The 24,750-nt window shown below is 35.1% G+C and overlaps 1 protein-coding gene across 1 annotated transcript in view; it reads right to left on the reverse strand.

Annotated features, from left to right (window-relative positions):
- Window positions 1-24,750, reverse strand: part of CACNA2D3 (calcium channel, voltage-dependent, alpha 2/delta subunit 3) — a 476,027-nt gene that overhangs the window by 238,410 nt on the left and 212,867 nt on the right. The window contains exons 9-10 of the mRNA XM_010572633.1: window positions 18,343-18,417; window positions 3,722-3,811 (exon numbers count right to left, since the gene is read on the reverse strand). Of these exons, the coding sequence (XP_010570935.1) occupies window positions 3,722-3,811; window positions 18,343-18,417 (165 nt within the window). The remainder of the gene's footprint in view (window positions 1-3,721; window positions 3,812-18,342; window positions 18,418-24,750) is intronic.

Genomic DNA, 24,750 nt, shown 5'->3' on the forward strand with positions numbered 1-24,750 from the left:
AGGTACATCCTTCAATCAAAAGACAGTTTGCTACTTATTTTTACATGAGAATTTCTTTTTCCAGCAGATTAACAGATTTTTTTTTTCCCAAAAATAAATGACTATACTTAAGGAAACACTTTAATACATTTTCACAAATATAAGCTCAGTTGAAAAAAAGGAAAACAAGAAGGAGACAGAAAAGGAAAAGGACCCAGGGGTTGGGAAGCGGGGAGCGGAATAAAGAAATTTGCTTGTTGTATTTGTGACTGAAATATTTCTTTCCAAAACAATCCTGGTAAATGTGAGTGACAATAATAAAGTTTCTAAAAACATCAGTTGGCATAGCTCAGTCTTTATTCTATCATCTATTAATTCATGAGTTGTGACTAGTTTTCTGTATGCTTAAAATCCAATTGAGGTTAGTTAGGATGCATATTAATTCTAAAAGTACATGATTTTTAAGTCATGGAATCTACTAAGGCTAGATAAGCTGAAAAATAGATGGCTTGGGAAAAGTTAGGAAATTTAAAAATGTACTATAAAAATGTTCTTTCAGCTTTCTTTACTAATCCTTACTAAGCTTAATTGTAGTATAGCAAGTTTTACTGAATTTAATTTGTGAGACAGGAATTACGTCCCTGTAACTTTTACAGTGAAAGAAATGTATCTCAGTTTAAAGGAGACACACCGTAGTTGTTAAAATGGTGCCTCTTTTCAGACCCATACTTTGACTAGAGAGGAAGGGTGAATTGATTTCTAATGAATGTATTAGAAACAGTCAACATTCCAAGGCATTGTTCAAACCAAGAATGATAAAGCGAACTAGTTCTGGATCTGAACTGTCAAGGAGCAAGACAGGGGTCTAAACTGTCAGCCCTAAACTTAGGATCTTCTGTAATACACACCTACAGATCCCACTAATAGCAGTTATTTGGAGCCCACAGACATAGAGTTTATAGATTTCTTGGAAACAGACTGTCTTGGAAGGATGTCAGGAGGCCAGTTTGGCTCATAGAGAAGAGATGCCCTGAATATTTTACAGAGGTTCAAGTAGTATGAACAGGGCATTGAACTGTTTATTTTTGAAAGCTTGTCTCTAAACATTGTAAATTTCTTCTTTAAAGCTGATATATATACACACACACAAATATATATATTTACTTTTCTGGATATGAAGTGTGATTCTCTCTCAAGGACAAGCTGTTCTTAGAAAGAAACATACAGTGGATTACTTGGAAGTATCCATCACTAGCATTATACAATATTAACTACCACCAGCTGGACTGCCACCATGATAACCGTATCAGAAGAGATTAATTTCTGTCTGTAGACAAACTAGAATGCCTAAGTACACAAGGAACTACATTCTCATCATAATATCATCAGACATTTAGTAGAAGAAACTGATCATCTAAAAAACATAGTCCATACATTTCAACCCAATAATTTGGGCATCAAAACACTATCTTGTGTTTGTATCTCATTGCAATCTCCCTTTTTTTTGTTGCTTTGGAAAAGCTTTTAAAAACCTTTAAGTAATCTTGTCTGAAAAACTCAAAGCAACAGAAGTTCTTGCATAATCTATTTTAAAGGTTACTTAATGATTAAAAGTCCACATGAGTTTAATTCACCTGCCAGGAATTTGATGTTGCTCTGCCTTTCTAGATGATACCTCCCTCTTCACTTTAAAAACAAAACAAAACTAAACTAAAAATCTTCCACTACACATAGGGGTTTCTAAATCAGGATCACTTCACCTCTTAATTGATCTAGATTATTAAAAACAATACATGCATAATATTTAAATATTTTCTTTTCTTTTTTTTTAATAAAGAGAAAGCTTTTCTGGAAACACCAAAGCATTTTCAATCATATCTCAAGCTGCTAGTAGTAACTTCAAAAGAAAGTTAGTCACTTTTGCTGACTCACTAATGCAGTTGAAAGCTTACTGTGAGATGCAAGGAACAAGGGTTTGGCCTCCTGTTAAAAAGGAGTGAACTTTGGGCAAGATGGAGCATTCTGAAAGAATCCAGAGAAATATAAATTTTCTTCTTTTTTTTGCCTTAAAAAATGCTAGGTGGGGATTACATGCAGCATCATTTTGAAATAACTTTACAGCTAATACTCCAGGTCTTAAAATGGGAATATTTTGGGATAACAGTTTAAGTTTTCTTTAGGACTCATTGATCACTGATTGCTAGTATTTCACCTTGGGGCTCTTGGCACTGGCACACAAATGACTGTTTGCCACTTTTTAATCAGTTTCCTGCTTTCCTCAGTCTTGAGGCTAACTGAAATACCTCACATTTTCCCCCTCAGTATCTGCTCTGGCATTTGACATATTTGGTGGTTTAGCCCTTCACAATGGCATTTGCTATATAGGTCTTGTGTAATGAACTTTGCTGTAGCTTTGTGATATAGCAGTTCACAGTTTTACAAGTGCTCATTAGTTTAGAGATCCTGGAGAAGAGATCTGCTTGTAATTAGTTATTTTTAAAAAAGTAAACACTCTCCTTTACGGAAACCCTGTATCTAAACTGATATTAACAGAGAGTGTAAGCAATGGCTTTAGTCCTACCACACTACCTAGAGTTTTCATTCATAATATCATGAGAAATATTTGATGGTGCATTTTATTTTCATTGGTTTGCTCCCTCGTACTAATTCTCTTTCATTACTACTACTGCTCACTCTTCTCCTTTCTTTCCTTGCTTTTTCCAATATACACTCCCAAGAAAGTATATAGTCAGCTGAATCAAAGTATTGCCAAAACGTTTCCTTGCTGGAATACATAGCATGAAAATATATTTTACCTTTGCCAGAAATAACAAAAAAAAGTCTCTGAAATACAGTACATAAAATCATTTCATGATAACCACTAAGACTGATGTGCACTTTGTGAGGAAAAGCATTTCAGACAAAGACAATGGGTCTTATTTTAATTAAAATAGCCTTTGAAGGACAATTTTCTGCACAACTAAGAATGCTACACTGATTTTATGTGGAGTTTGGGAGGGAAACTAGATGCCATGCACTAGATTATCTCCATGATCGTGATGCTCATCTTCTAGAGACTGCACTCCTGTTTACGGACATTATACACAAGAATATTGTCAGGAAGTTGGCCTAATGATTTTGGCAGATAAATAGTTAAAATAATATTAATGCATATGAGCTGGTTAGGCAAAGCTTTACATTTCTCCCTTTATCTTAGAGTATAACAGAAGTACGTACAGAAGTGTTCAAATAACTTATTTTGTATAAACTATTAGAGATATTGTCATGCCAGAAGTCAAACCAATGAACAATCATTTCACAACTCTAATAAGCGTGTATTCTCAAAGTGTTTATGAATATACAAATTCCTGTCACTCCTAAAACATTAGCCCTTCCAAAGAGAAAAAAACATCTAAACTGTGAAATTTGCATGTTACCCTAGTATTTTTTAACACCTAGAACAGCTACTGAAATAAACTTTATTTAATGTACACATGTATGCATAGGTGTATACTGTATATATAGACACAAAATACATTAATATAAAATGTATACATCTAAAAATGTAAAATTGTTTATATCTTTCACCACACATAGATTATATAAAATTCTTGTTCTATATATAATATTTTACTACCATCACATTTTTGAGTTAGCTCTAATTTATTATCTTAAAATTGTCAGTAATTGCTAAATAGTAAGAAAGGGGTCAGCAGTGTAAATCTGAAAAGCATTAACTTACTTCACTGAGCATGTTGAAAGCTTCATTTAAAGCAATGTCCAGCATTCCAATTCCTTTTGCAAAAAGTTTGTCAAGGTGTTCCCTGAAATGCTGAAACATGAACAGGGTTTTGTCAGTATATTTGTACAACATACATGTTGATATCAATGATTAAGGATTTCTGAATTCTTCTTTAGACCTGCTCCTTAAGCTTAAAAGACTGCATATACTAATTCATAAACCACAGCAATTCCTGGTTAATCCTTTTGACTCTTGAAGTCACACTAAACTAAGGATATGTTAGAACAATAATAATGCAAAGGTATCACAAGATATGGTTTTGGGTAGTTATTCAAATAGTTTTCCTTTGGGTTTTTTGTTTGGATTTCTGTTTAGCAATATCCATACCTTCTTTTTGCTTCATGCAGTAATTTTTACATTATTTCTATGTATTCAGTTTCTATGTATTTCTAAGTTTTCAGGATCTGCTGTTTAATAAAAATAATTCTTTCTGAAATTTAGCTTTGAGATTTTATGGGGTTTTATGATCCCTCCCTAAAAGATAGTAGACCCTAATCATTAGGCTATTGCAGTTTAAATGCAGTTTGTCAATGCCAATATAATATTTAGATTGATAAAGAACTACTCCACACAAGAAGAAAGAGAGGGCTAACCACTTGCTAGCTATATATGACTATCTTCAGTATTATGTTGTGTAGTCACACTTAAACCAAACTTTTGAAGTTTTAAATGGCTCATCCATTAAGCACTGTCACACTTGCTGGCCATAAGCATGGGTAAAATTTTATAACAAGCAGTTTTTAAAGGCTGACAGGTAAGAATTTGTCCTATATTTTCCTCTTTCTAAACATGTGTTATTTCTCCAGATACGTCAGAAGTTTGAAAAATTTCATTAATTTTGCACTCAACAAAAACACAGGACTACTATATAATATGTACATTAAATTGTAATTTTTTAGAGAAAATGTAAGCTATGAAGTACTAAGTAGCACATTTTTAAAACAATGTTAGCACTACTTTCTGAAAACAAAATGTTCAGAGGAGAAACAAATTCTCTTAGATTTATAAGAAGGACCAATATATCATTAAAAACAGTATCATGAACGATGCTATCATAAAGGGACACTGTATGCAACATCAACAAACAAGTACTTCACTCCCCTGATTTTCTATGATGGAAACTTTTTTTTTTATTATTTCATAAAATAAAAAGATATTACAGCAGTATATTGGAAGGCAGAGAACTTCCTATTTGATTATTAAATTTCAGTAAGTCGAAACAGGAAAATTTACATCTTAGCCTCTAGGCAATTCTGAAGCCACAAAAAAGGGCTGCTTTTTCAAAACAATTATTTCATAGTGACCTAGTAAATATGGTTCATTGCAGCTCAATACTTTGAACATCCGAAAGGCACAGTCTTGTTCATCTAAATAAGCAGGGATAGCGTAAATGCCAATACAGCTACACTGCAAAATGGTTCCTTTTTTCCCCAACTTAAACATAGCTAACTTAAGTAAATACTATTCAGTATCTCTGTAGTACTAGTAATTACTGTTTTAAATACATTTTCAAATATAATAATTAATCTGTAAGAAGAAAACAAAGACATATGTGGTGGGAAATAGCAGGGGAGGCAATGCTTTGTGAAGCACTATTTCAGTCTCCACAACTGGATAAAAAAGTTACCTCAACAGGTAAGTGGAAAATTTTTATTTATCAGTCCATTGGTCTTAAAGCATTATTATAGGCAAGAAAACCAAATCAAACTAATTATCTTTGTAGAAGAATTAAAATACTGCTGTGCCTTGAATTGTGCCTTTCATATTCTTTACAAGTAATAATGAAAATAAGAATGAATACAAAATGCTCAAATATTCCCAGACAAGGGCTACTTCAACTGTCAGCAGCACAACGCAGTGTGTTTTCTTGAGCTACTTCAAAACACAGTAACTGACCAGCAGTCAGATTCAGAGACTACTGACTTCAGTACTCAGGGTGATTTTAATACTTATGGCCATCAGTCCATACACAAAAGGATTAACTACAGCACAGGACTGTTACAGTTGTTAAAGCTTTTCAGAAGCTCAGAAAGTACAACTGTTTTTCATGAAATATGTAAAGTTCATACAAATTTAAAATTGTTAATTGGAATTCTTCAAGAACTAAAATATATCATGTTTATAAAATTCTCCAGGAAACAGCTTAGCAAAACTAGTTTTACATATAGCTGATATTTTTAAATAGAAAGTGTCATTAACAGTTAAAAAAATATGGAAAGCAAGCAGTTTACTATTGTTTCAATGTCAAAAACAATTTCATAACATCAAAGTTATGTGTTGACTAGACCTTTTCAAGCTACTGAAGCAGCCCTGTGCTCACAGCCCATCTTTTCCAGACACATTGCACTAAGGTTAGTTTACAGTTACCACAGATGTTTCCCTACTAACACAGGGATTCACCCTGAAACAGAGGAGTGCTCTGAAAATCGATACAGCCAAATTTTCGTATTGGAAATAAGTTTCTAATCTTACCTTTTCATAAATCAGATATGTTAAAATAAATATTTATTATAAATCATATTTCTCTTCTGAATACATTACTGCTTCATAATTAAACTAGAATTATTTTGGTATTAAAAAAACAATATTTTATAAAATATTTGAATATTTCAGAGATAAGTACAGTGGAATGTTTATTACAATCCGTATACATTATCAAGTATGAACATACAGCATAAGCAGATTACAAAAAATTACTAGTAAACAGTATCATCTCTAGTGTATAATTCAGGTCACATTATCTGTCAGGAGAACAAATATTTTCTCTTGCCATAGGTGTACATATATGCAGGCTCTGAAAAATACACTGTTGATATATGAAGAAATATAATAGTGACGTTTGACACAAAATAGTAAAAATGTTAAAAATCAATTTCATGCACTATGAATTTTAACAAATCAATGTTTTCTGCCTCCAGGCGTCGCAGTGAACAGATGCTACAAAGTGATTCTGCAAAAGGATTAAATAACTAAAATGCATGTGTGGTTTGATCTTTGTTTGTCTGGAGGGGGTTTATGGGGGGTTTTGATTTATTTTTTAAACCAACTCCATTCTCTATCTTGTCTTTGGGTTTTTTTGAGAATTTCAGCCCTTTGTATGTCCACTGGAGAAATCACACAACAACATTCAAAGTAACATTTCTTTGTTTCCCTTTTTATCATACCAGATGCCCTGGATGTGTGGCATTAATTGGATCCATGCCAAAAGAAATCATGTTTCATTTTATAGGCAGCACAAAGAATAGCTTCCTCAGACTGTTCACTCTACATCTAGCTAAGGCTGTTCATTATTAAACCATCAAAATGTACTGTTTACTTTCATAGAGACTGGGTTTGCACCCTCTTAAAGAGTGGTACCTTACTATGACTTCAAAGGGCATACTACTGATACAACTATTATCTGTCATGCTGTTGTTTTAAGGAAAATCTTTAAGAAAAAAATCCAAATTTCCAAACACTCCTTTTTTTCCCCATTTCACGTGTCCAGTCAGTACAGCAATGCCCTGCCAGTCATGCTATAGTGCCCCCTTTATAACTGGAAAAGGCATTTTTAAAAGCAGTGTATTCTTTGTGTATGAGAAAACCAAAGTTTCAAACTAGTATGCCTCTCAAAATTTCTCTACAACTTGCCTACATGTGTCTCCAACTGCCACTCAATTATTTCGTCCCTTGCAAAAGCACCGCAAAACAGGAAAGTATATTTCAACCCTAGTAGGAGTGAAAAAATGTCAGGGCAGGACATTAACCACTGAAACATCAATTTAAAGAAAAAGAATAAGTGATTTTGGAATGAGTTAAACACACCTCAATTCCACTTTCAATAACTTTCAGAAATCAAACAGATCCCAGAAAGCGGGAGTCTCCTGCTCTTAATGAGTCAAAAAGCATCTTTTAATCTTTACATCTTAAATACCTCTTTTTAGTAATAAACTGCACAAGAAATAATATTGGTTCATCTCAGATTCTCTTTACTGTCCTATTGGGAGCCCCTGTAGATTAATATCTCAATTTCCTTGAGTTTGAATTGGATATCTGTCCAACTGTGTGCACAAAAATTCGCATGCAACTGTATGCCTAATTTCCATGTGCAGTTACCACAATGCGCAATATCTAATTGTGCAATCAAATACCTAACTGACATGCATAATCTTGGTAATTCTGAATGTTAATTAGGCACACAATTATGACAATCAGACTCTGATGTCTGATTACAAAATTATAAGGCCAGAGCTCAACAGAAGAAGCTGTGTCTTTATTACAGTGAGGAAGCATAGATGTGTTCATCTGTGGAGGTATCTATGATCCATTTAGAAGTGGCTGAAAAACATGAGCTGAAGAGAGTGAGGATACAAATCCACTTGTGCATGGACACAGTCTCTGCATATATCTACAAGGGTTCAAACCAGAACATTGGTGATGCGTACACTTGGTCTTGTACCCTTGCATGCTGCTGATTTTGTCTGTTTATAAACTCTATCCATTGTCAAAACCAGAAAGTCCCAGTGATCCTAACATCTGATAATAATCCATGTATGCAAATCAAAAAGGTTCTCTACTTTTCTTTTTAAACTGTGCAGAGGTTGTTAGGACCCTCCAAGTCAGAAACAAACCAACAAATACAGTTGATGGACCTAGAGTCAGGAAATGGGTTCTTGTCCTAGGTAGAGTTACAAATATGCCTATTTGAAGAACAACCGGGGTATACTGACACTGTTTTTCCAAAGATGAAAATAATATTCACGTGCCTATTTCTACTTAAAAATCAGGTGGCCCAACTTGTCTTGGACTATTTCAGAACCTAAATGAGGAAGAACATAGAAATAACTTTAATGGTCTTCATATTCTACGCTTCATGGGGCAGTTATACAGAATACTAAAATCACACCATTGTTGCCTATGTCTTTGGCATAACTGAGCAAGAGTATAAATTTGTGACCATCCATCACGATTGAACTTGGAGTTTCTCTTATAATGAGATTATTGAAAATGTTTTTTGGTACACCGAGGTGTATTCACCTTTTCTAGCCTCACAGCTTCATCAACAATTGTAGGGATTTTGGACCATACTTGGTTAGATGATTACATTAAATTTTCAGACTTCAGAGATTAGGGTAAAATTCACTGGCAAAATATGATAGCAAGTCATATTTCTGTTACTTCTTTTTTCAATTTCCTACTTCTGGGTTACTAGGGTTTAATAGTTAATACATTTAAATAATTCAAGTTAAGTAATTTATTTCAACAATTCAGTGCTTGGGAGATGACATGTATGATTTTGCAAAGATTCAGAACACTTTGTCATGATTCAGAACACAGAAGAATTTAGGGAAGTAGAGGGGGCTATCTGAATACCAGTGAGAATCTGATGTTCCTTTCCTAATTTCAGGTCATTGCAGGCAATTTAAAAACTCTTCTGAGATGAAGGCCAGAAAACTGAAAACTGAATTTTTTCTTTATGGCAGAAGGTCCCAACTTTGTAGCTAAAATGACACACTGGTTTATCTAGCCCATAGTAAAGCTGAAGAATAATTTACTGATTTGGAGGCAATTCTGAAGAAATTCCAAGGTGTCTCTTTTTATTGGTCTCTTATCTTGTATGTTGTTCTAATGGCTTCACAAGGTTTACTCTCTGAGATTACAAAAGCTGACTGCTATCTATAATCACAACAAGATGACAAATTTTTACATTCTGGAAGTGAACAGAACCTGGTCATGCTCCTAACAAATGAGAAAGAGTCCCATGTCTGTGCAACAGTCAGGGAAACTTTTTGGGCTCCATAACCTTCAAGGTTTTACTCTTTTTAAACAAGAAAAAGAAAGGAGAAGAAAAAAGTACAGCCATCCTCATTTGACATCTGAGGAAACAAACACATCTGAAAGCAAGTAATGATACATTCAAGCAGAGAACTGAGCTCCAGTTCTCAAATGCCAGGTAAGTGCCGTAACAAACATGCCATCTCAGACATATACAAGAAGAGCAGACACATTGTCAGCTAATGTAATACTCCCTAATGACTGGCATTTGTGTTTTCTTATAGCTCCTTTTTACCATAGCAAATATTTGCAGAATTTCACTGATGGATTTTTCCCTAGCATCACGACAAAGCTAGTCACAATAGTGGCATGTTTGGCTCAAGTTTTAATTGGTACACAGTCTACAAGACTTCACAGGCTGTTTTAATGCATCGTAGCATGAGGACACCACCTGAAACCTCACAAATAGAAATACATCACCCAATAAGTTCAGCTTGCTATGGCTTATAGTAGATCCTTTTTCTGGAAGACTTGAAAACCTGTTTGCCTTTATATTCTATTTCTCTACCACTGACACAATGGAAGTACACTGGTAGTGAGTTTACTGTTGTAAACTTCTGACTAAATCAAGTCCCCATCTCTTATCTTCCTACTTACCTAGCTAAACCAGCCTCTTTTTTTTCTATTTTAGGGCTTCTGAATTAGTTACTTGAGTTATGCCCAACTTTCCATTTACAGAGTTTTCAGCGTTTTTATTACAACCAGCAAAGTTTTTATTTCCTTCTCATTAAGGCAATATGCTACACAGTAGTCCCAGTACCCTGGGATAAATTTTATTACAGCTTACTTTTGATTACCAAAAATAAGGTACCATTTATGATGAGTAGGAATACCCAAACTAGATGAGGTTACAGTACCATGGATTCAAGTCTAAGCATACATGAATAAAACATTTTCCACTGATTCTAAAGAGGGAAGCAACAATTCACAACTGATACATGCAGCAGAGTTTATACAGTTACACTGGAAAACTATATTTGCTATTAATTGTTTGACGAGGGTGAGCTTCCTACAGAATAGCATTGTTAACGGGTTCAACATTCCTCCTGATTTCTCTGTCAGTTTTAGTGCAAGTCTTTCCTACTTCTAGTATTAGTTCACATATTCATCCATGCATGCTGTAACTCCAAATGTTCCTGAGACATATGTGGCAAAGATTTATCAGATTTGTGAAGATGAACTATATCAGCATATAAACCAGTGGGAAAAAAAAACAACAAACCCAACAAAAACCCCCACAACAATCAGAAAGCATATGTGGGAGGTGGGAGAGTGATGTTTACTGATGTGTCACAGGGAAGTTTACCCACATGTACTAACAGTTGATAAATGTGCATTCACATCTGTAAAATGCATTTAAGCATCATCCCATTTAAAACCCATTGCCAGGGCAACTACAGGTTAGCTTGCCGGTGGTGATTATCCAACCACTTGCGTTCCCTGGCATGTTGTCTTGGTAGACTGGATTTTTTCCAGGAAAACAATCCTGAAAACAATGTTGAACAAAGAGCTCAAGATTCAATATACTCAGATTAAAACCAAATTCTTGTTAAGTAGATTTGTTGCCTGGGGCTGCAATAGAAAACTTCAGACCAAATTTCAATGGTCTGGGGCTAGCTGAAAGTTTTCAGGGTCTGTAACGGCTAGCCAGTTTTAAAAAAAGTAGATTTCAGTGAGACTTTACGTTTTTGGTTTTTTAACAGCTAAGCAGTGCAGTCCACAATCTTTTTGGAGATCTGACAGAGATGGATAGATAACTATACACCTAAGTAATTTGCTTAAATAAAATTCAATATGCAAAAATTGTGTTTACCGACCTCTTATTGGCAATTTCACTCAGCTTCATTGCTGAATCAGTCTTCTGGTTATTTAATTTCTGGTAATTGCATATAAAAATAAAAGCTCATTGGAAGGTATATACTACATCTGCCTATTTTTGTCATTCTAATTTACACAGGGGTAAGTTCTTGATTTAGTTTGGAGTTACTGTGCCTATCTGTGCATCTAGAAGATGATATATTTCATCTGGAAACATTTACAGAGAAATGTCCTCAATCCATATATAGTACATTAAAACAACATATAAAAGAGGAATGTATATTGTAATATTGTTACTTTAAATCTGGAGTTACATTAAATCAGATTGTCATCCGATTCCTTTGGGGTAGGTAAATTGTAACATGGAGTTTCTCAAAGATGAAAACCTCTTGGCCCAAGAAAACTAGTATTAAAATAGGCAGTTCCACATGTTTGTAATTTGTGGAGAAAGTGCAGACGGTGACAGAATAGTGTCTGAACTATTTCCCACTCTTTTTTAAATTTGTGTATAGCAAATTGATACACTTCAAGGTAGCAGCTGTTTAATGCTGATGCCAAATTATAAATTAGTCTGGTAAAATTCAAATATATGTTACATATCTTATATTACTAAACCACATTTAGGATCACAGATTAATTTCAACCTCATTTATGCTACCCAATGTAATTATAGATTTCATTTTTGTGATAAATGAAACTTGAAGCAAGTTTTGCAAATTAGGGATAGCTTACAACATTCTGAGAATATGTCTCCACATATCTAAACTGAACCTTCAATGCAGGAATGTGCCAACATAAAAATTTAATGTCAAATGTTAGGCTATGAAAAATTATAGAAATAAGTGGATGCAACTTGATGCCTGCCAGATCACCTGAAATTATAATTATTCTTAAAACAAATTACTGTATTCCCCTATTGTAAAAATGAAAGTAGAAACACCATATGTTGGAAGAAATCTAGTACTGGGATGCCTAGTTTGTATCTTAGTAAAACTGTTGGCACATATATTAACACCACTCACATCAGTCTGACATATTTGAAGTTTAAGTTTGTCTTTTATAAATACATAAGCCAGACTTGATTCAGTAAGGTTTCTCAAAAGCATTATACCTTCTGAAGTTGTATCTGACAGAAATTCAAGGTGCAATTAGATGCTCAATAAAAAGCTACACATAACACATCTTTTACAGAAAAAAAATACTTGATCAAAACCTCTGGAAATTTCTAAACATATTATACTAGCATCTCTTCCTTGTAGGTTGTTGCTTGCAGTAAAAAAAAATAAAGTTAAATGAAGATTTACAACTCAAGACTGCATTACTTTGCTGTTCTGGAAGCTGGGAGGGAACAGGTTAGATGCTTAGAATCATCATTTCTTTCAATGTATCCTCACACTTTCTTAAAGAAAAGCGTGTTACTTGATCAACATGCTGGAGATTCAGGGCTGAAAAACCTGTTTTCTCCAACCTTCATTGCTTTCCCATAATAAAAATGCATGAATATATTAAATGTTTAAATGCTTAATTACATTAAACTTATTTGATGCCCTTTAACAATCTACTGTAATGCACCAGACAGATATTTATCAGTGCTTTAATCAAGGAGTGATCTTGATCAAGTAACCCCTACAGGTATTATGAGGCTTATTAAAAAAAAAAAAATTAAAAAAATCCTGCCTTTACTATGCCAATCACTATGGAATCTGCTGTACCAATCTTCAAAACATGCATTTGGCTAAGTTGAAAGCTGCAAAGGTAAAAGTACTCATGCTACATTCTCTTTTCTGTTTAACTATCTTTACTTAACAAAACAATGCACAATCAAGAATCTTTGGCTAACTTGGGCTCCTATACCATATAAATTAACAAGTAAATGTAACTTGTCACTCCTTACTAAAGTGGCTGTGAGAACAGACACCTAAAATATTAACCACAGGGGTAGAGAAATAATAATTTAAGTAAAGATGCAACAAGAATACAGATTGCATATTGCAGAGGAAATGAATGGAGCTTCATCAGTATAACTGGGTTGTCACTCAAAGAGAAATGCAACTTCCTTGCTCTGGATGCACTTTGTACAGATTTACTCTAGTGTCAGGCCCACATTCCTCCTTGAAAGAGAAAAATGGCCAGGGCAAGGGTTGGGGGGGGGGGCAGGGGAATGTGGACTTTATAATATCTTTCCTGACATTTGGAACAGAAAACTCAGCCAATTACTCAAGGGAGAGTGTCACCAATGAGTGGATATAAGATGGTTATAATGCTTTAAATGCTTTTTCATACTTTAACAAGAGTGGATTTTTTTCTTTTAGGTAAGTAGTTCCCACACTGTGGTCCAGAAAATAATAGTAAGTGGTCTACAGCCAATGTGTGGAACTAACACTGGGTTTACAATACTGTTTCCCTCCCCACAAAAGAAGAGATGGGGGGAAGCAAGAGCCAAACTGTTTCGCTGAGAAAATGTGTAAACCAGACACCAGATAGCCTTTTTTTTTTTTTTTTTTTTTTTAAGACTAATTGGATTTTCTGAAAGTCTGGTGCTTTGGAAGTCTGTTACATTCCCTGCCCATTACGGAGAAGAATTTCTGCAACCCATCCTTGAATGTGAGAGAGCATGTTCATTTGCTATCCATAATCCCATTGAATATTCAGTACCAACACAGTTAAGAAGCACTCATTTCCCAGGCTGCTATAAGCCCTAAGGCTGAAGCAGTTTCCTGTAGCCTACCAAAAAAAAAAAAAAATCCTCATGCTCCATTCCCTGAAGATGCTCCCAGGTTTCATATTACCTAGACAGGCTGTGCATGGGAACAGAATAGGCTTTGGCTGTAGCCCAACTGCCTGAGGCCCCAGACTGCTGCGGGTGGCAAACCAAACTATTTTACTTATGCCTACATCTTGGAAAGCCAGGCTGGCTGCTACTGCAGCTGTGCAAGAGGTCAGGATGAGCAGGGCAGTGTCTGCGCTGGCAGAATGGAACCCTCTCAGCAGAAGCAACCACGACACTCAGCCCTCCTCAAAAAAGAGGATCTGATATCTCCCCAAGTTCAGCCCTGGCCCATCTGCCCCAAGTTAGTATAATTTAACCCTAAACCCTATTCTACTGAGAAGCTGGTTTGCCCCTTAGCTCACTATAAATGAAGTGCAAGTGATAAGGTAGCCTAATTGTCTATATTTTCTTTTTCTATTTCTTTGTTTTGTTAAAGTTTAGAGATTAAAGAAAACTTGATTCAAAGAAAGACATTCAGCATGTTTAAAAGTGACATTCTTAGAGTAGAAAGATTCCATCTGAAAACATCTGAACCTTATATAAAGACAGCATAGTAGTTCTTCAATAAATACTTTCAAGGCAAATGTAGACTGGGGTACTGATCCTGTGAAAGCAATTTTCATTTGGAGTTATTGAAACAGCTGCTTTCCTCCTGAGATAAAAAGCTCCAGTCAAACATTTCAAAGTAATTCTTATCTCTGCTTCTAAGAACTGTGTTTATTTGCTACATGTGATGTCAGATCAACATAGCAAGATACAGTTAGCAAGAACTGAGGTGTGTGTGTGTGTTGGGGGATTTTATTTTTTTTTAAGGGTCATTTGATGGGAATTTTTGATATTGGCACTCACGTATTATAGTTTAATTAAAAAAAAAAAGAAAAAAAGAAAGAGACATATACTGCCAAAATGGTAGAACTTAAAGTTTACTCAGCATAAATTAATAGCTTGGTAAAACTGGCTTTATGCATGCTTCCAGCAACAAATGCTGCATTAAGAAATACCTGTCCTTAGTAAGGTCAAATGTATATATAGCAATATAAAAGAGTGGTAGAGTGAACCGTTAAAAATTCAGTCCCTGCAATCGTCAGCAACATACATGTCCCTCTTTCCACATAAGGGAAAACTATAGCAATACAAAATATCATTACAGCAATTTCTAATTGTTTCTGTTTAAAATTAGCATATGGGAATAGATATTTGCTAGATAAAGAGAAAACATTCTAATGTATTTTAAAATGCTTGTATTTATTTTGGTGCTAATGAAGCTTATACTGGTAGTAACAGATGTGGTCATCCTTGCCCCCATTCAATTGAGGAGAATATTTGACATTAAAAGATAAAGAATAGAAATTTCTGGAAGGAATATATCGTTACATCTTCAGACCTACGTTGACCTTCCAAAATATCAGGCATATGTATACACATATAAACTGAAACAATAGCATATATTTTAAAACATTGCCTGTCAACCACCTGCTCTACTTTGCCAATGCAGAAACTTATGGTTATATGTTGATAATGGCTGTTTGAAAAAATACATATTACGGTGTTTGTTGTGATATTTTTCTTGTTTCTGTTTTATCCTTTAATTACCAAAAGAAAGAGCTATTATTACCAGTGAACATGCAAAGGAGTATTTACTTTGTAAGACTGGTTGAGAAAGTGTAATTTCATCTACTTTCATCTGATACTACAATGGACATTTGGCAATTACACAGAAAAAAAACTACAGGAGAAGCCTGGTACATCTGTCAGACTCACAGAAATGAAAGTAACAGCCCAAATGATAGAATTTTTATGATGAGTTCCAAAACACAGCTAATTACCCTGATAGCTCTTGACCAGTTTTGGAACGTGCATAGTAACAACATTTTAAGACATCTTTTTTCTATGGACCTGACCAAAAGACTATGAATTCAAGACAAACTTTTCTAGGAAATTCAGTAACTTTTTGATGAGGCCCCCAGGTAATTTTGCTGTGTTGATATATTCAAATCACACAGTATCAGATCTTATAACAATATCAGACAATTCAGGAAGCTGTTTGTAACTATGAATTCAGAAGCATGATAACTGAACTACTCATTTACGATTAAGTGGTTGTCCATCTCCTTGACGATATTTCCTTTATACTCTGAGCTATACTCAGGACAATGGCACTTTTGTGCCTTCCAGTGTTTAGGCAAATAAATTGTTAACTTCATTACACAAACTAGAAAAAAATAAGAACCTATAAATTCACAGAGGTTAAGAAACAAATGAAGATTGACAAAGTCATAGTATATAAAAATACACAGAACTATTACATTCTACCTATTTCAAGCTTATTCTCTAGTTCTGGCCTTTCAAGGAAAGAACAATAACTAGCTCACTAATACGAATAACAGGAAAAAAGGTCATATTTCATTATTCTCTGAAACCTTGGATGAATTATTCACTTTATAGGCAAAATAAAGCACAAAGTGATTCCAGAAATAATAAAAAATAATAATAATTTAGCTAATTAGAAACTATATTGAAGCTTACTCTGAAGAACAAAATATGAAATTTTACTTAGCTATTTTGAATAATTGAGTACTGTCCATAAAATCTGAGCATCATCTGGGTGGCATAAAAACTTTTTGATCAATTAAATTAAAATGAATCTGACATTAAGTAACATATGGGTGTCTAGTAATCTGCATTTTGATCAGTTGCAGAGTGATGGAAAGGTTAACAGTAGGATTAATTCCAGACAGTACATCTGGACAATATAGTTGAATCTTTAGTTTTAAGTCTAGAACATGCACAGCTTTCATATGGCTCATTAGATGCACCCACAATAAAGTGCTCATTCAGAAAACTGCACCACAGTTCACAAATAAGGGTCTTCAATACTAAATGATTAGAAACAGTCCATGTCATTCCACATAGTAACCAAATATTTAGATAATCTAAGAATCAACAGTGGAGAACATCAAGTACATTAAGGAAGCAGTCCATGAAGAATAATTCCTGTAGAATGTAAGCGTATGTATAGGTAAAATGGAAAGAACTCATGTAAATAATACAATGGAGTAAAGTTCAGCATAACGAGGTCAAATTCATTTTGTCCTGGTATACATAAAAAGACCTAACAGTGACACACTTCAAGTGTGTTTTCAGAGCAATGTTTTCTACTTCCTGTAACACCTCATTGACTTCTTCAGCAAAAATGAACTACCACACTAAATGTTAAGCACGATTCAGTGCTGAGCTGAAACTCTTCTGATTTCCTTTAGTTAAAAAAAGAGAAGGATTTAAAGAAAGATGCAAGACTGCTGCCCTCTCCAGCCATAACAAAGACTCAGTATACATGGACAAGTCATTTTAAGAAGATGGAAAGCTTTAGCAGGGAAGAAGTTCTATAACACAAGTGGCTTATTTTAACAGGCCTTTCCCTCTACAAGAAACACAGGACTTTTCAACTATCTTATTTCATAATTTTACATGGCGTAAACAATCTTACCTTACCCTTCTAAGAAGTGTGATGGAGTAATGCTTGCATAGGGAGTAACGCTTGCACAGAGCAACTGCATTTGGATGGCAGGCAATAAACTAAACTTCAAGCTGCAGATTCATACTGCAATCTCCCTTCAAATACAACTTTCACTGAAATCACTGTAATTTTTTTAACTGAAAAATGCAAGCAGGATGTAATTAATTTGAACACTTTCACAGACCTTTCTTGAGTGAATGAATTATTATTTTGACACACGTGTTTGGAATGCTGATTTTTTTTTTTTATTCACACAGTATTATACTTGATTTCATTTGTTTTGAGATTTTGTTTCAATTTTAGTGTTAGTTTGACTTAAGTGTGCCATCTCTTCCTCAGTAATTTTTGGTAATGGAATGATGGTTCAATTTAAAGCAACAAAAATATTTTAATTAAAGTAATTACTAAACTGTATTAACAGTATATTTTCAGTGATTTCTGTATTTTTCCATTAAATTTATTGACTAGGAGATTATTTCTTTTTCTTCCTACTGAGTCACATAAGACTCTTTTGAAATGGCATAAGGAGAATAATTAATAAATTCTAATAACAGAATGCATTGTACTAGGAAAAGATCATTATAGCACATTGTTACGCACTGCATCCTATCTCTCTGCTGTTCTGTTACTTTCATTCCTTACCTCTTTGTTGGCTCTGTCTGCTTGAACTAATGTTCCATTCAGACATGGTTCTACATAGTGAAGTTCTTCATTATACTATAGAGAGAAATAAAAAGTATGATGAAAAATTTAATTAAAAGCTTTGAAAGATACAATTTAATTTAATGATTTAGAACTACAGTGAAACATGCACATAAAGCAAGAACAAAAGGATTCGGTTCATTTTTAAAAAGTGGCTGTGGTATTTTTTTTCCTTTTACATGATTCTTAATGTTTCAGAGGTTTATACTTCTTAAAAGGAGCATTTAATTGAATGGATGCCAACACTCAGGTGGAGTTAATGGGTACTATATACACTAGTTGGCATAAATATCCTTCAAGTTGAAACCTGGGTAGTATTAAGAGGTTATGTTTGATACATCACAGTCACAACTCCCAATTCTTTGCTACGTATAAAAAGAGTCCTGACAAATATTTGAGGCACTGGCAAACCTTTTGGAAGGTTAATAGTGGAACAACTATGCCAAAAAGTCTGTAAGCTTGAATCAATCCTGGACATGTCTGACAATAGTCAGAATTTCAATCAAGCAGAGTAGCTTATTATACACTAAGTCATGAAGCTGTGACAGATCTTTAAAGAATTATCTGCTTATCTTGCAAGGTCTAAGTAAGTTAGATAGCCCAGTCCTATTTTCAGAAGCATCTTAAGCATTAAAAGAAACTGAGACTCATCTGCAGTCAGTAGATCTTGCAGAATCATGGATGCTTAAGCCACTTAATTGAAAATTGGACTTGATTGTTTAAATCTTTTAAACCTTTCAACACAGGTCAAGTTAATACAGAAGTACCTTCAAAAAGTCTGCATTAGTTGTATAGATAGAGTTTTAACTTAATTCCTCCTCTCATTAATTTAATCTACTCTAGAAGTTATCACAGATCAAACTGTAAGGCCTTTGCATTTAGGCTTTAAGCAGTTTCACCCTTTCATAGGCATTAAGTCATCAGAACTTCCATAGTAAACAACAAAGGGTGACAAGTTAAGTCAAAAATAATCACGAAAAACATTTCATTAGATTAATATATGCATTTACTCCCTCCTTCCTCCACCTCAGCGGGAATAAAAAAAGCCTTACAGTGACCTGCTACAGAATGCTGCTTAGACAAGGTTCTCTGTCACTGAAAGTTCTCGCTGTCTCCATCTGCCTATAGCTCTGATTTTGTTCTATTCTCTTCAATTTAACACCACTCCTTTCTCTACACACACATCTAACCATAGACCCCAGCAACCTGTTCCACTTTGGACACCTGTCATCATCATTCATTTTAACAGTGCACTACCCACCACACTCATAATTACATAATTACTGTTGCATAGGGAAGAGTGTTTAATTTGAACTGCATCAAGTTATTCTTGAGGCATTGTGCTAGACTCAGTCCTCAGCTATAAGGAAACAGAAACCCAGAGTAACTCCACTTACTATTGCTGGTTATACAGACTATTCACATCAGCATCAACATAGTAAATGGTTCGTTGTATAGAAACAAACAAGAATGATCGAAAGATATTTACACATAACTTCTGCAGCAGATTTGCATACTTCCCTAATTATTTTATTCCCATCAATGTTATTCCAATATATGAGAGCCTGTGGACATGTCTATTGTTCCAAAGGTAATATGAAAAACAAGGCAGACTTCTAGAACACTTTGGAGTCACTGAGAGTGTCCTGTGTGCATCTCAGTGTCATAAGTTTATTGATATGATAAACAATGTACTTTGCCCTGTAGTTTCACTCTTCAGACTGCTTTCCAATCTATCTCCTGACAGGCATTGCAAAATAATACTACCAAATCTACACAGCATCTCTTACTATAGGCCAAAGTCAATACTATATTCCATTCTATTGTAAAAAATATTGAAAATCTGTGACACTGGTACAGCAGCCCCTACTCCCAAGCTTTTTCCTGTCTTCACACAGTTTTTTTCAGCATGTTCTTTAATCAATATACTTTCTGTTTAAGCCTGTTCTTAGCTTGATTTCTGTAGCTGTCATTGGAAACTACACTAATATACATACTTTTCTTCATATGATACCAAGAATAGTGTCTGCAACTGGCCAACATGCAATAAAATATTAAAGTCTACCTGTCTCTCAGTCATGGTCTCAGTTTCAAACATCTGCATGCAAGCAAACTCAGAATTTCCTAATGCTGTAGCACAATTTTTTTTCCAATCCTATCACCACCACTAAACAGGTGAAACAACTTCCTACTCTATCAGAACTTGCAGCATAATTTCAGTCAATTAGTTTTCTATAAGACTTATTTTAACTACTGTTTTGAATAATTCATATCATCAGGCTATTCCCACAGACATGTAGCTTGTGTGTCTGCTAGATGCACCATAACCCAGATAGACTCCCAGTAGCTTCCCACTACGCCTTTAGTGTTATTCAGTTGCATAGTGTAAAGGATGCCCACATTTTCACAGAGTATGTGCTTTAAGTCCCCTAGCAGCCCCATTTTACAGAATCAACCTACTTCAGAAAAGGATGAAAAAAAGTGTTCATTCTCACATAAGCAGCACAGTTACATAGATGGCATGTGGACAAAGCACTTTCATTATCACTATGAACATAAGAAAAAGTAGATATTCATCCTTCTGAAACCCAGCCAAATTGTGACACTATTTGCATTTGTAGCATCTAATTCACCTTGAGATTATTACTATCAAAAATATTTTAAGTAATCTGCTATGTATGGCAGAAGAAACTGGATTATGCCAAGGTGCATCAATGAGTATTTTATGTAATGGTATTCTATGGATAACAAACATAACCTGGAAGCATTCTGTTTGGTAGCAGTTCTTCCTCTACTGTATCAATACAAAGCATAGAATCATTTAGGTTGGAAAAGACCTTTAAGATCATCAAGTCCAACCACCAACCATGCCCACTAAACCATGTCCTGAAGTGCCTTGTCTACATGCTTTTTTAATACCTGCAGGGATGGTGACTCAACCACTTCCCTGGGCAGCCTGTTCCAATGTCTGACAACCCTTTCAGTAAAGAAATTTTTCCTAATATCCCATCTGGAAACCTCCCCTGGCGCAACTTGAGGCCATTTCCTCTCATCCTATCACAGGTTACTTGATAGAAGAGACCAGTATTGACCTCACCAGAACCTCCTTTCAGGTAGTTGTAGAGAGCGATAAGGTCTTCCCTCAGCCTCCTTTTCTCCAGACTAAACAACCCCAGTTCCCTCAGCCGCTCTTCATAAGACTTGTGCTCCAGGCCCCTCACCAGCTTTGTTGCCCTTCTCTGGACACACTCCAGCACCTCAATGTCTTTGCTGTAGTGAGGGGCCCAAAACTGAACACAGGACTCAAGGTGCGGCCTCACCAGTGCGGAGTACAGGGGAATAATCAATACCCTGCTCCTGCTGGCCACACTATTTCTGATATGGGCCAGGGTGCCGTTGGCCTTCTTGGCCACCTGGGCACACTGCTGGCTCATATTCAGCCAGCTGTCGACCAGCACCCCCAGGTCCTTTTCCGCCAGGCAGCCTCCAGCCACTCTTCCCCAAGCCCATAGCATTGCATGGGGTTGTTGTGACCGAAGTGCAGGACCCGGCACTTGGCCTTGTTGAACCTCATACAGTTGGCCTCGGCCCATCGATCCAGCTTGTCCAGATCCCTCTGTAGAGCCTTCCTACCCTCCAGCAGATCAACCCTCCCTCCCAACTTGGTGTCTTCTGCAAACTTACTGAGGGCGCACTTGATCCCATCGTCCAGATCATTGATAAAGATATTAAACAGAACTGGCCCCAATACTGAGCCCTGGGGAACACCACTCGTGACCCACCGCCAACTGGATTTAACTCCATTCACCACAATAGTAAGAAAAACCTTTGTATAAAGAAGTCTGGCAGCTTCTGATGGTTTGAATTCTTGCAAAGGTGCATTTTTATGATTTATTTTAATTTTTATACTCTTTGCTATTTGTATACACTTTCTTTTCCTTTTTAAAAAAGATACAAAGAGATGGAAAAATTCACTGGACAAAATTATTTCAGTTCCAAAAGAAATTCCCCAAACACCAAACATCTGCCTCTCTTAAGTCCATGGAAACTGTAGAATTCTGATGCAACACATGAAAGCATTCAAGCAGCGTTTGCTGCTTAAACTAGCATATCCACTTGATAAGATCTTTAGTACAACTGTCAGCTTCTAGTAAAATACACAACTTGTACTTCATAGCATATATTTGATTTCTTTGTCCTTGTCGTAGGGTGCTTTGCAGTGTTATTGGTGGTGCCTTTCTTTTAACTGTGCCAAACCTTTCAAGTGGAAAAGGGAAAAAAATCCCGCCCCCCCTTTCCCACCACCTTATTAGCAATTTGAACTCAGTTCTGCAGCTTTTCCATGACATTTAAAATTTTGTATTTAGTGAAATAGCTTCCTGATCTTGAATCAAAAGGCTGATTAGTAACTGCTGACTTTGCCAGCAACACCCAGTATAGATCTCTTGTTAATTTACATTAGTAAAAGCCTGCATTTTGCTTTTTGCATTACACTGTTTTCCTATATTTCCTAGCATTGCATAGTCCCATACCCCTATACTCTGGCATATGACATCTTTGCATGTTATAGTTGTGATAGCTGTGATGCAATAGCTGAGAATAGTCTGTGTTTTGCTAATGGAGGGAGGGAGAGAACTAAAAACCAATTACCTTCCTTTCTGAGCAACTCTTCTAAAACCTCGGTCTACTTTCATCTCTCTTGTAATTTAAACATTTGATGATGTTGATTTTTATTATTATTTTATTTACTTAGTTACATTTATCTGTTTTATTAGTTCACATTATTTTGTCACTCTAGTTATTTCTTTGCACAACAGGCATAAATAAAATGAATGGGCTAAAATCTGAACCAAGAGGAACCATGTAGCATATATAGCAGACAGCTGCTGACCTTCATTGTATAATCAGATACTATTCATATTCGGAAAATACGAGATACATATGGTTTTAGCACACCTACACAAGTAGTTTACATTTACCTTAGCATTTTTCATATTTAACCTTTGTCATATTTAAGCTGTCTGGAGTAAGGTCCACAGAAACAAATTAAATTCACATTTTGTTGTGCAACAATACACAGATAAATGATTTCACACTCTATTAGGCATACTCGGATATCAAATACAGCCCAACCTAAGATCCAACAGTGAAACCAATCCACAAATGGAACCAAAGGAATTGGTATATCCAAAGTTCCACTAGCATTACCATGCACAACAAGTAGCACACAAGCACAGCCCACTGCTTGGAGCAATCATATGGAGGTTCGCAATTGGTTGCCTTTCTCTTTCTCAGCCTGCTCACACATTAGCTGTACAGAATCTGATTATTCGGGCAGGCTGAAAAGTAAGTTTATCCATAACCTATTCTGTATGACTACAAGGACTCCAAAGAAGAGACTACACAGAAACATTTACAATGGAAAATTCTACAAATTAAAAACAGGGAACTGTACTACTGTGCTTTGAATTAACAAATACTTTTATTCTAATCAATTTTGCTAAAATGGTGTGACTAAAACATTAAAATTAGTTTAACATTCTTGGCTCAGTTAATATTTTGTTAATTTAATGTAGAGTTTACATTTTTATAAAACCATTTAAAAAATTTCAGCATTTGGCAAAATTAATACTCATTTTATGATGATATTGTTAATTTAATGGATGACTTGGAATTATACTTCAAAGTAAATTGGAAAAATATGCCTTTTCTCTTGTTGTTGCAGGCATCTCTGTTCATGGACCAGCGAACTGACCTTAAATTTTAGCATAAGCAGCACAAAATCGCTCTTGTATTTCAAGAATTTTTTGCAATTCAATCATCTAGTCCATCAATTTCAGATAGACTTTGCAACAACCTACCCATGAAAGCTAAAACGATTTTTAACATTATCCTTTTATGTTTATTCTCTGGAAAGGTCTGCACTGAATTCTGCTTTCTGCTATATATACTTATAAAGTTAAAAGTATATTTAGTGAAAAATCAAATGGATATGAAACAACCCAGCTAATGTACTGCTAGTGGCTTTTGGGTTTTGTTCTTGGCTGGTGGGTTTGTTTATTTGGTTTTTTCCTACCCTACTGCATATTTATAAGTGCTAACTGAGTTTTTAAAGATGTTAGTATGTAGTGACTATAACTCCCATTACAGTTAATGAGAATCCTAAACGTCTTTTTGTGTATGGAATGCTGAAATGTATAACAACCTGAAAACCAAATTGACAAGCTTTTAAAACTTTTCATACAGTGAAATATTGTAAAGGGAGAATAAAAAAAACCTACCAGAGTTGACGACCACAAACTTTGCACAAATACTTTTCAGACTTCACTTTTTCACCTGCTAAATTCT

The sequence above is a fragment of the Haliaeetus leucocephalus genome, unplaced genomic scaffold (genome assembly GCF_000737465.1).
Source record: "Haliaeetus leucocephalus isolate CR32 unplaced genomic scaffold, Haliaeetus_leucocephalus-4.0 Scaffold2, whole genome shotgun sequence".
Lineage (NCBI taxonomy): Eukaryota > Metazoa > Chordata > Aves > Accipitriformes > Accipitridae > Haliaeetus > Haliaeetus leucocephalus.